The 13,259-nt window shown below is 30.5% G+C and overlaps 1 protein-coding gene across 12 annotated transcripts; it reads right to left on the bottom strand.

Moving 5' to 3' along the window:
- Window positions 1-6,727: 6,727 nt before the first annotated feature.
- LOC101252548 (protein AUXIN SIGNALING F-BOX 2) lies at window positions 6,728-12,017 on the bottom strand. Of its 12 annotated transcripts, none has more exons than XM_069293695.1 (6): window positions 11,845-11,940; window positions 11,485-11,540; window positions 10,783-11,319; window positions 8,976-9,471; window positions 7,395-8,168; window positions 6,728-7,292 (listed from the first exon to the last, which is right to left on the bottom strand). In XM_069293695.1, the coding sequence occupies exons 3-5, from the start codon at window positions 11,301-11,303 to the stop codon at window positions 7,416-7,418; spliced, it is 1,770 nt and encodes a 589-aa protein (XP_069149796.1). In that variant the 5' UTR covers window positions 11,304-11,319; window positions 11,485-11,540; window positions 11,845-11,940; the 3' UTR covers window positions 6,728-7,292; window positions 7,395-7,415. The 12 variants fall into 12 exon arrangements, with proteins under 12 accessions (XP_069149796.1, XP_069149799.1, XP_069149800.1 ...); XM_069293698.1 differs by having other exon boundaries at window positions 6,728-7,312; window positions 11,845-11,892; XM_069293699.1 differs by having other exon boundaries at window positions 6,728-7,312; window positions 10,783-11,314; window positions 11,845-11,875.
- Window positions 12,018-13,259: the final 1,242 nt, after the last annotated feature.

The raw sequence follows: 13,259 nt of genomic DNA, 5'->3' as shown, positions 1-13,259 counted from the left end.
AGAAAACTATACAAAACTAGTTCAAGAATAATCGTAACAAAAATAATTTTTCTTAACGTCTTTTTGTATGGTAAAATAATTAAGATAGAGAAGATATTTAAGTACAAGGAGTGTGTGAAAATTTTTGATTCATATTTTAGCAATAAATAGAAGTTTACATTGGAATTTTTCTTAAGTGCTTCATATAATGTATCGATAGACAGCTAGCATTCACACTTTCTTAACACTTTATTATTATTTTTTTTTGGGTGAAAGGAAAAGGTCCTTTTGGGGGGAAAAGCTCTAATTAGTAAAATGGGGACAACGTAAATTTGGCTTCAAGGATTTGGACAAGTCATGAGTTAATTTTTTTTTTTTATATTATGTAGTCATTTTTACATCATGATTTAGGATCGCACGTAATGATATTAATATATTCGGTATAATTCTATAAATACTAGGTCTAAAAAAAGTGGTATTTTATTAATACTGTATATATTTTGTTAAATATATTAAATGTAATAAATATAATAGTAAAGAAGTTAGATTGAAAACAAACCATTAGAAAATATTAATAACAATAAATAATACGATAACTGAGGCAACAAAAACAAGGTGCGATACTAATAGAAGAAAAAAGATAATAGGAGAGTGCTAATTATAACAATACTGAAAAGGGAACTAGCAACCTTTCATCCTAACTCTTTAACCTCTAGATCTTCTTATTTAGAATATAATTTTGTCCTCACCTATTTATGATCATCTGACTTAAAAGTTTAAATTGTTTTTAAAAAAAACTTCATAGATTTACGTGCTCTAAGTATCATGTTAAATTGATGGACTATTTTATCCAAGTGATTAAATTCTCAGGAATAACAAATAATCTTTGTTATGTCATGTTATTTTCAACAATAGTATGACAAGGCATCTTACTTTTAATATATGTTTTCAGTTTTTGAATGTTTTTTTTAGTATAATACACCCTAGTCCATAATTATTTGACAAGTATATCAAAAATAATTGTTTAAGATTAATTATCAATTTAAACAATTAAAAAATAATTAATTTTTTTTTCAATTTTGCCCTTAATAATTACTCTATTTTGTTCAATTGAAAAGTTATGCAGATTTTTTATATTCTTAATATAGTAGAGTTATATTAGTCAAATTATACCTTATATTAAATTTCTCTTAAGAGAAGTGCATAACCTTAACCTGACAAACAATTGTGAACTTATATTAGAAACATTTTAAAACTCATTGGAATTAATTTTCAATTAAGTAGAAATGACATAAAAAATACTCAAGAACAAAACCTTATACTACAATTAATATATCCAGGAAATTAAGAAAAGTAAAGGCCAACCTACCTATATACATTACATAGTAAAGAAAGAGGAAATTACATACTATAGGGTCTGACATTTGATAGAGCAATCATATAATTTTTATACTAAAGAATGAACCAATCATCTTCCTTAATTATTACTGCTAAATATATATTTTTAGAGATAGGGGGTCATGGACTCCTTTTTAGTTTAGGATCCTCTTTTTACATTCAATTATTTATTGAGCCTGGTGTGGAATCACCATCATTACACATTCATGTTTAAAATTATTTGTAAATATCTATAAAATTTACAACGTTATTGAATAAAATAATAATTAACTGATATTAATAAAAATTTCACTTTTTTTTATATATATACACGCCTAAACCAGAAGTTGTAATTATAGATATTTATAATACTTTTCTAGTAGTATAAAAATAAAATACTTAGGTAGCAAACAAATATAAAAAAGAAAGAGTGTAGCTTTCAATTAATAAGAAGTTTGTCATTAATAGAGATGACAAAAATGCAATTAGCCCCACACCATGCATGTGAACCCCCCTATACCCTAATACTACTAATTATTCCAAACTCTTTAGGCTTCTTCTCACCTTTCACTTGATTAAATTACATTACCTTAAGCTGCTACTCACCAAATACAGCCTTTTAAAATATATATATATATATATATATTATTCGTGATTCCATTTAATTAATTTGGATTTGTGCTAAACAGTATTTCTTTTTCTGAATATTATTTATCATCTAATTAAGAGAGATTTATCAGCCCATTATACTCTTTAGGGGTCCAAAATTTGAAAAATCCGTGCGGAAGAAAAATTATTTTGATCACTTAGTATTTTAAAATCCCATCGCATAAAAAAATAGTTTATCATAGTTAGATAACGTTGAGACGAGGATATTTACGACTTAACTAATCGATAACAGATCATGAAATAACTTAACCAGGAGTACTTCACGCCTTTTCTTCTGTCCCAGTTGATGAAGTTTGAATTTCAAAAGTTAAATAATTTAATTTTAATTGAATTTAGACATGAATTATTTCAATTTTTGAAATAAAATTTGCATTATGAAAACTACGTAAAAGGTTTTATAATTAACAATATTTAATAAGTTAAAATATAAAAAATATTAGATGAAAAAAATTACAATTATAAAAAGATTTGCTTAAATTTTAAAATTTGAATGTGCCACGTAAATTGCGAGCGGAAAGTTTAGTAATTTCTTCGTGCATGTCTAATGGGAGAAATAGCAGAATTTGGTGGGAAAATGGTTACTAACATGCAAACTCATCATAGAGTTAACAATTAAATTAATACAGACATATCAACAAAAATAAGTATAAACTTTCATAAGATGACAAATTACTACAAAAAAAAAACCTTTAAATTCCCTTTAAATATGATTAGATGCCTAATTAGTTTCAAACATTATCTTATTTAGTATATGACAAAAATAACCATTATTCTGTTGGTCACGTATTATTATATATATTGTCACACCGCCCTCAGTTTTTTATTTTAAAATTTTAATTTTCTTTTGTTAATTAAAGAAGTTACTTTGAAGGCCAGCGTGCGAATATTTAGCCTGTTAATCTAAAAAAGTTTTGTTGCTTCCAACTAATTTCAACCATATTATTTTTAATTATCATCACATAATTTCATACCACTTATTAAAAAATAGAAAATTAACACTTGCTGCCTATAAGCCCGTGGAGTTATTTACACTTTGTTTGGATCATTATTATTCATTGTTTTATATTGTATTGTATTATAATTTATTATACTATATTATATGGTTGATACAATGTTTGGCTAGATTGTATTGTTTGTTGTTGTTTAATAACATTTTAATTGTTTGGTTTGATCGTATCGTATTGTATTGTATTTTAATTTATAAATTTACTAAAATATTCTAATTATTCTAGGGTAGGAGGCTTGATTAGATTCAAATAATTAAGCTAAAGGGTAAAATAATATTTTGAAATATTATGTAAATATATAATTGAAGAAAGAAATTAAATAACAATGGGAACACACTAAATTGGTTGTTCCATAAAATAGGAGTTTTCATTGCTACAAAACAACGAAATATAATAATACAATACAATACATTTTAAGTAACAATCAAAACAAACATTGTAGGTATAATAACAATACAATACAATACAATAGATAACAATGATCCATATATAGTGTTAAGTTTTCTACACTAACGATGAAATATACTTACATTATGATCAGATCATTAAAAGAACAACCAACTAATATCACATTATAATAATAACGCAACTATTACATTGTTAGTATATGTATCATAAATCTTATCGAATATGCAAAAATATGCATTTTCACTTATCCCAAGCTATTTTCACGTAGAAAATTATACTTTTCCAATCTGAATATATGAGATCATGAGATTTAAGCACTTTTATATACAGTATGTCGTAACTTCAAAAATAAAAAATTTACACCAACAATTTATTCAAACTAATTAATTTTATGTGTTTTGTAGCAAGAAATATGTCTTGTATTTTATAATTGCAAAATTCTGTATTTGGATAGTGTGAAAAATTTGTTAACACTGTATATAGCTGCAAAACAAACAGTGTAATATATACTAATGTGTGATGTGGTGCTTACTTAATGCTCATAGAATGTTAGGCAGAAAAGGACATAAATGATACTCCCTCCGTCCATAATTAATTGTCATGATTTTCTTTTTAGAGTCAAATTATAAGAATTTTGATTAATTTTTTATAATGTATATTTTTATCTTGAAAATATCGAATTAATATGATCTAATTTAATTTTAAAATTTAGTTAAATTAAATTTCAAAAAGTATAACATGACAAATTAAAATAAACGGAGAAAAATATATACGTTTGTATGAGGAATGTGAGTGATTAATTACCAAATCTATGGTGAATTAATTAATATTATATAGTTATATACCCTCTTTTTGACTTTGAGTGAGGAGGAAGTCAAATGAACCAAAAGGCCTACACAAAATCAAAATATATACCTTTGCTTTGAAGAGAAAAGCCAATATAAAGTGCATATCCACTTCATCAATGAACCATTATTAATCCCTCTAGCTAGTACAATAATAATACTCAGCACAATAAAATAACACTTTGGAAAAAGTAAATTGAAGTTGTAGTATGATTGTCTAATTGATTAGTTATAAGTTATATACACTGACAACGTAAAAATAATTTCAGTATTAATATAATTTGTTATTACCATGTTTACTATATATGGGTTACCAATTAATGCTTATATCGTCGATATATAAAGATGTTATACCAAAATATAAATATATAATTTAACCTTTTTAGGGATAAATATGGTTGATGAGGATATGGGTAAGTGAACAGAGATTCACTTTAGTGAAGACAAAAGTCATAGATATTATCATATATCAATGAAAATAGAAAGGCCAACAAATTACAAGATTTATATGCAACTTGTAGTTGAGGATTAGTTGGTTCATATCCCTCGATATGGACAGCTCTAATATAAATTAATTTTGTGTCTTCACATCAAGCATCCTCAATCAAAAATATTTTTCTAGAATGTAAATATTTTTTTATAATTTATTTTTTAAAGTTTAATAAACAAGCAGAGAATATTGTATAAAATATATTTCTGTATAGTCTAAATATGAGAATTGGCTGGTTGAGCGTAGGGTGCATCGATAGGGGACCATTGGGAGATGGGATGGAAAAAATAACGCGAAATATCATTGTACACTTATTTTCTACGGTACTCTCATCATGGAAGTCATTTTTATAATTTTTAAGACGTTTGATTTTCTTGAGAAAATATATCTTTTAAATTTAAAAACACCAATTTGGTAGGTTTTACTTTGACCATTTTTTTAATTTTTTTTTATTTAGTGCCTAAAGTCCATATAGGAGTCCCAATTAAATTCGAATCGTGGATAATTTAAGATGACATTCTCAATATTATTTTCTCAGTATTTAAAACTCGCACCCAAAATCTCACGGTTAGTTGGACCCTTGCCTACTCCATTGACTCTACTATAGTTGACAAACTTTTCCTAAGATAGCCTAATTATAATATGTTACCTAATTAAGTAATTGTCTCAGTTATTATAATCCACGTGTGCGTTTAATTTTTATATGAACTAAGATGGACTATATGGTCTAGGCTAAAGTTTTATCTACTTATATAATTATTGTTACAATAATTCATCGTATTTGATTCAAGTATTGATTATAATAAGTAATTATACCATAACTTTAATTCAATTTTGAAATTCAAATAATTACGTAAGGATTTTGTTATACATTATCTGTATAATTTGATTATACCACATGCAGGTAATAGTAGTATATTTTCAGGATCAAGGTTGATACACTAACCGTTATTTATCTTTAATTTATATGTCAAGTGTAAAAAATAAAGACATTGAGCTAATCAAACTCGTATATAATCTTCAAGTACTAATACAAATATGCTTTATTTAAGTCAGAGGGTCTATTGAAAATAATAAATCATTTTCTTTACAGCAGGAGTAAGACTACGTCTATACCATTCTCTTCGAAATACTACTTGTACGATTATATTGAGTATATTGTTACAGTACAAATATGCTTAGAAAGTGGCAGAACTAGCTTGGGACTAGATTTTAGACAGGGACAAATATTTATCTTTTCATATTTCGAACTCTCTCGATGAAAATCTTGGCTTCGGCGGCTCAGTCAATAGTGATTATTTGGTTTTGGAGTAAAATTTCCACCAACTGACATTTTGTTGCTTCGTATTCATGCAACTGCTAGTCAATAGGATTGGAGCAAATTGCTTTTCAATTTGCATGTGACAAGAATGTGAATCAACACTATTATTAGGAATTTGAACAGTGGAGTGACAATTCATATAGCTAGCTTAGACTTAAAGAAAATATGACTCTATGTATAAATGGTGAGATTTTTTTCCCCTATTATATCATTGTGCTCACATGCTGCCAAATTTTACTATCACAAGGTCTCTATAGAGTCAAGTAATTGTAATTTGTTTTTCTTAATATCTCTTCAAAAGTTCACTCAATAGACTAAAATTATAGAGTCAGAATGCCTGAATGATCACTCAATTTACAATAATTGGTCATTATAATTACTCAACTTTGTTTCGTCTATTAAAAAGTTACATTTAATTTTTTTCTAGTTAGTTAGGTTTTGTTGAGACTTGCATATTTATATATAATGTAGTTGCAAGATCAATAATTATTACTTCAAATTTGATCAATGAATAAACCTGCATTATTAATTAATGCTATGAATGAAGCAAAGCAAAGTGAATTGTCTTAATTTAAACTAACAACATCGTAAATGTAACACAAAATTATTTTGATGAAGCACAGCAATCACATTTTTAAAAAAAGAATACCATGGTTTCTTTTTTTCTTTTGCATTTCCAGTTTGGCCAAATAACTTATGTCTCTGAAACCTTATCACCATATAGCATTCAAGTTACATGAGACTCATTTCATTTTTCTTTCTTTATGTTTATGCTACTTATTGTTTTGAAAAAAGAAAAAAAAACTCCGCGAGTTAATAAATTAAACCTTGTTCTTGTGAGCTTCAGGACTCTTCAGATTTGATCCCATGATGGTTTTCTCTTGACATAATCAACTTTTCAACTCCGTCATGGGATCATTCGTTCAATGGCCAAAGGTCTCACTAACTGTTAGAGAATCTTCGCATGGTTTCTTTCTTATAATGCAGTAGTTCAGTAAGAGCGCGCACAGACATCCCTTTTGTTGATCTTCCTTGAAAATTTCAAGCTTCTTCAAGTAAAACATAGTAAATGCAGCATAAGGAGAGATATTCCTTTAATCCATTGTTCACTTACTTTCTCTCGTCCACCTTTACGAACATCATGCATGTTGTAGCAGATAAAACTAGCTGAAATAAAAGGGTATCCTAGTGCATGCCTACAGATAAAAATAAAACTCTGCATTATCAGCATATCATCTATCCACTCCACGCTATTTTGGCGAGCATAGGACAGAGGGAGAGTAAGGGAAGGAGCTTACCGAAGTTCCTGTTACTTTGTACTAGAGAGTTACAACAAAAGGTGGGGCATCCCTTCGTGGCCCTGCTACAGAACGATAGACGTATAATTTATCAGCATAGTCATCGCTGTGCTCATCTTTGATTACCTCGACATTCAACCTAGGTCTCTCTCGTGCAAGTATTCTACAACCATTCATGGTGACCCTGCAAGCTGACATCCAAAGACACCGCATTGATTCATACTTCCCCATTCCAGAAAGAAGTGCTGCATTTCCAAATGGAGAATCCCTTATCTCCAGCTTCCTCAGCTTAGAACAGCCGTCGAGCACGCACTGCATACCCCAGTCAGTGCCGCCAGAAAAAGCAACTGAAAGTGTCTCAAGGTTTTTGGCATACTTCCCAATATACTCAAAGGTCAGGTCAGTCAACCGTCCAGAAACAGAAAGCCTCTGGAGCTTTTTACAAGTCTTGACCACTGCACCAAATGCCTCATCCATGGGTTCATTTGTCAAGTAATCTGGCTGGCCAGGGCTCATTATACAGAGACGAAAATGGGTGAAATTGGGGCAGTTATGCACTATTGTTGCAACAGCAGCATTAGTCATTTGCCAGCAGAAATAGAGAACATATTGAAGCTTAGGACAACCAGCAGACACAGCTATAAAGCCTGACTCCGTCACTCCATGGTCCATATCCTCTTCAAAAGGGTCAGCAGGAAAGACTCGCAGTTCTTCAAGCAATGGGCAGCTGGTTCCAACAGCCTCTAACCCCTTATCATTGACAGTGTCTAAGACCTATAACAGAAAGATTAGGCATGAAGACCTTGAAAGTAAGAAATGGATTAAAAAGAAAAAGGTGATTAGCATCACTTGAATACTTATCCCCTAGAGAAAAAAACCCCAGAGCAGTTTAAACTTAAAAGACATTAGTGGTACTTTCAGTTGACAACGAAGTTGATTTTACATGGTGCTGGAATGGAAATTATCTTTGTTAACGAATACAACTGGAAACTCCCTTTTTCCCTCCACCTTTTCCTTCTGTATTCTATTCCGAGGAGTTCACCATACAGATTATGGTGAATATGGTACCTCCTCTCTCTTATTACTCAAGTGATGAACAGGTTATATATCCGCTTAAAAGCATGCAGATAGTCCTGATCAGGCACTAATGTGAGGCTCAAGCTAACCTTCATCCCAAACAGGAATGTATATGCACTCCTAAATAACTATACCAGTTGAGAGTAGTTCAACCAACTTCTTTTGGCAAACAATAGAGGAAGATGTAATGCACAAACTTCTTCCCAAAACTAGTACGGGATATCTTCATGAAGGAAATATCAAATTTTATGAACAAACGTGCAATGCTCTCTCGTAGAGATGTTATTTGTTCCTCAGGGAGAACATAGGTGGGAAATATACTTTTTAATGAAGAAATAGAATTTAAGTGTTGGGGAATAACCACACACATACATGTAGATGGGAAAATTAAAGATCTATTGCGTCGTTCCTTGACAAAATGTCAAATGTTAGGAGGTCAATACCTAAGACCTTATCATGAAAGGATTTATCACATTAATGTTAAAGCCTGAGGAAGATTCTTACCCAAAGGCGCCTTAAATTTGGGCAATGAAGAAGAAGCTTCGAAAGTTCACCACTCCTAATGGTTTCATAGCTCAAGTTGAGGAAAGTCAGACTAGCACAGGCTGCATAAAGAGATGGTAAATATCGACGATTTGCTTCCCAGAAACCTGAAAGAGAGTGCAGATGTTTGCAGTTGCTGAATGCACTTTCAAGTTCTTCATACTGCCGACTTGTGAGTTGATCTGGAAGAAAGCATCCTGTACCCAGCTCCATCAGCTGAGGTGCCCGGACGAGCAGGCGTTGTAACTGAGGCAAGGTGACGTTCTTGTTCACCTTCAGAACCCTCAGTGATTTGCATCTACCGACAAGTCTCTCTAAAGCATCTTTACTGATCTCAGTGTTCATACTGGCAAAGTTAAGCACCTCCAGTGATGTAAAGTCATCCGGAAAACAACTTAGCCAACTACCAGAAATATCATCCATGCCATTCTCCTGAATGTCCAGCTCTGTCAAGTTCCTGAGAAGAAAACCAACATTTAGATAGGTATAGCAATTAAGATAACTTGGTTTCATGCTGATAAGCATCAATTAAGAGCCACAAAACAAACTGACATTTCTGCTGCCTATGAAGAAAACATGTTTTGCTTTTCTATACCTTGGAATATTACTCAAATGAAATCTTGCTATCATCACATAAATAGAACCTCATTGTATGCATCATTTAGATAGTACATGAAGACATTTGTTATATACAAGTCCAACTGTCCAAGTATATTGAATTGTGGATATGACATTAGAGCCATCCTTCAAACTACATTTCTTTGGAACGATTGCAGACCAGAACAACCAAAGATCCCACATCCTCACATTCTTTTTGGTTCAGATTATCGTAACTTAAACTTGCAAAGATGCCAACTCCTACGTTTAAAACTATATGATATCAGAATCATTAAGTTCTGGTCACAGCAAAATCTAGATATGCGACCTAGACACCTTTGTGATGGTATTCCTTATTTGTCAAGACAACAATCAACCCGACAGCCTCATAAACCATAATAACCAAGTGGTGCTACAAAACTAGACAACAGTTTGACAAAATATACATAGTATATACTAGTTGAAGCTCCATACATTGAACAAGTCTAATAGACATTAAAAGGTTAAGAGATCAAATATCTGTTACACAATCCAAGTTAAAATAGAAACTCTTTCTTGACCAATAAGAAGAGTTATTTATGCCTAACAATGACATCAAAGAATTCCCTTAATTAATGCTCATTAACAGGTCAATGTCACATCATGAAAGTAACATAAAAAAGGAACAGAAAAAGAAATCATAAAGTGGAACCATTTCAATTTCCACTTATACTTTTTTTCTTCTTTCTTTTTAATGTGTGGCAAGACAAGGTGGTGATAACAAGATAAACAGCGAGACCTATAACATGTCCCAAGTCCAGAACATGTCACTTTTTTATTTCTTCACTCACATGGCCACTTCAAATGAAAAATACAAGTTTCTTAACCATTCCACATCCAGACACATGGGTCTACTGTTTTGTCCTCCATTACTACAATAATTAGCATGGACCACCTTGTAAACACTACTGTTTTTCCTCAATCTGCCTTGAAAGAATTCTAAATCCACCATAACAGAAAACTGAGATCTTGAAGTCAGATGCTAGATATACCAGTTACAATCAAATAAAAACTATTCCTTGAAAAAAAGATAGATTTTTTATCCAATCAAAACAACATCCATATCTGAAACGTAAATGATAGTATTAAAAATAACAATCAAAAGTTGACACAAGTTAAAAGATCATCTTACTTGCAGTGAGCAGCAATGCTACCGATCCCATCAGTGCTAAAACCGTCACAACTCAACAATGACAGAGCCTTAAATCCAAGAAATGATTTTGCCAAAAACTCCAAACTCTCATCAGTAACAGCCATTCTTTTCAATCTCAACTCCTCAAGAAAGGGGTAAACTTTGGCAAAAACATCAAGCCAAGCCTGAATATCAGCACCCCAATTCTCAGGTACCAAATTAAAGTCAGAAAATCTTGGTTTCCCCTTAAGGGTAACACTCTTAATCTTGGGAAATCTTCTTGCTACAATCTCAGGAGTAACTGAATAGCAATTTCCAATAAACAGCTTAGTTCTTGTCCAACGCTCTGCATTATACCAATCTTTGCACACCAATGAAGCTGAATTTCTGTCTTTATGAGACTGAACAAGAGACAACACCTTCTCCAACACCTCATCTGGGAATGCTGACTGAGATAACTCCGACATTTTCGATAAATCTACAGATTCCCTCGGTTTTTTCAAGCTCGGATTCATTTCCATCTCAAGAAAAACTGAACTGAAATCAAAACAACTCAAAGTTCAAATCTTTATCCTATTTTTCAACATGCTGACAAAATTTTCAACAGCAAGATTCCAGCTTTAACCCCCTCAGTTGAATAAACATAGAAAAACTAGCTTTCAAGATTTGTAAAAAACAAAAACAAAAACCATCTTGAGTCACCTGAATTTCAAAAAGAAAACATCATCTGCAATCAGTTCTTCTACTCCAATTTAGAGCTTCAAGAAAACAGAGCAAGAGAGATGGGTCTAAACTCTAAAAGAGAAAAAAGGCTGAGAAATTTCTGAAATGCTACTGAAAAAAAGCAGATAAAAGAAATGGGCCAGAAAAAACCATGCTTATATCAATCTAACACACAGAAAAAAACAAAAGAAAAAGAGGAAAAGAATCAGTAAAATTTCAGAACAATTACAAGAAAAACAGGAAGAAAAGCGTGAGTTGTAAGAGAAAAAAACAAACTGGATTTGAACACGAATTGAAAAAGCTGTTGGCTTTTTTCTTCTTCTTATTTTTATTTCATACCTCAGTCTTGAGAGTGGTGAAAAATGTGGACACTTTGGTGCACCAGAAGAGCCAAAGAAACTCTCAAGCCAACCACTTACATAATATAACAATCCAAATTATTCCACAAAAAAAGAGAAACTTTATTCTAAAAAATAAATAAATTATACTCCAAATTTCATTCATTCATTTAGACTTTAATACATAATCAATTGTATTTTATTTAGACACTCAAACTTAGTCATAGTTAATATCTTATTAAATTTTGAATTCATTTATTTATTAAGCATATTATTAAAACCATACATATTCACCTCAATTTTGTAGATCGAAAAAAGTAAATTCTATAATTGAAGCAATTTATAGGAGTTTGAAATATTTAAAACTCAAAATTCAAAAAATATCATATAAATTAAGACGGAAAAAGCGAGCTATATTATATATATATATATATGTAAAGGTTAATAATAATAAGCAGCCCACCGTATGTGAAACTGACAGATATGGCAGGCGAGCCAAAACCTAACCTTTCTCCAGTTGTGGGGACTGTACTATGGGCTTATGAAATCATGACACGTGTACATTGTCACGTTGGTGCGTACATCTGTCACGGCGCATATTAGACAAGAGCATCTTCTGCTACAAACGGTAAATGAATTTTCACAAAAAAAAATTTGATATTGTTTGATTTGGCATGAAGTTTAAAAAAATAAAGAAAAATTTTGATTATATAATTATAGATTAAAATAATATTAAATATATAAAATTTATTTTGATTTTGTGATCTTAAATATGTTACGTAAAAAATTATTATAAAAAAAATCATTTTATTTGAAACAGAAGAAAAAATATATTTTTTTAAAACAGAAAAAGTATATTCTTCTAGTTTTGGCCCCTCAATTTTTACGTGGTACTGTTTTTTATATATATTTATTTTTTTTTAAAAAAGATTATTTTCTTTATCTATTTTACGAGTTTTTATAATGAGCGTAGAAAACAGTATATTATTTATTATTTTCTTATTAAATATTAGTTATGTTATCCTTAAAACACGATTTACTATTGGTTACAAAAGTAATACTCTTTTTTTTTTATCTCTTTTTAAAAATACCTCTTTAAAATAAAAGTTGAAATAAAATGGTGATGGTGAAATGCCCTAGACGATCGTTCTCGCTTCGATTACTTATTATTCATTCCTATTAAATTTTTAAAAAGGTACTGTAACTTATAATTTTCTTATTATAACTTATAATTTTTTTTTATATCAATACAAATGAACGGAAAATAAAAGAAAAACTTGATTCGCCGACATAGTTAGGGTGAGGGGGTGTGCACGTGAGGGAATCACGTGATTGACTGGTTAAACCGCACGAGTCGAGGATGTAACAAAGGAATAATTCATACACTAATTAATTAGAGAGTTTATTGAGGCATGT

The sequence above is a fragment of the Solanum lycopersicum genome, chromosome 2 (assembly GCF_036512215.1).
Source record: "Solanum lycopersicum chromosome 2, SLM_r2.1".
In the NCBI taxonomy this organism is placed as follows: Eukaryota; Viridiplantae; Streptophyta; class Magnoliopsida; order Solanales; family Solanaceae; genus Solanum; species Solanum lycopersicum.
Note: the sequence above shows the minus strand (reverse complement) of the source record. Positions and strands in the feature narration are given on the sequence as shown.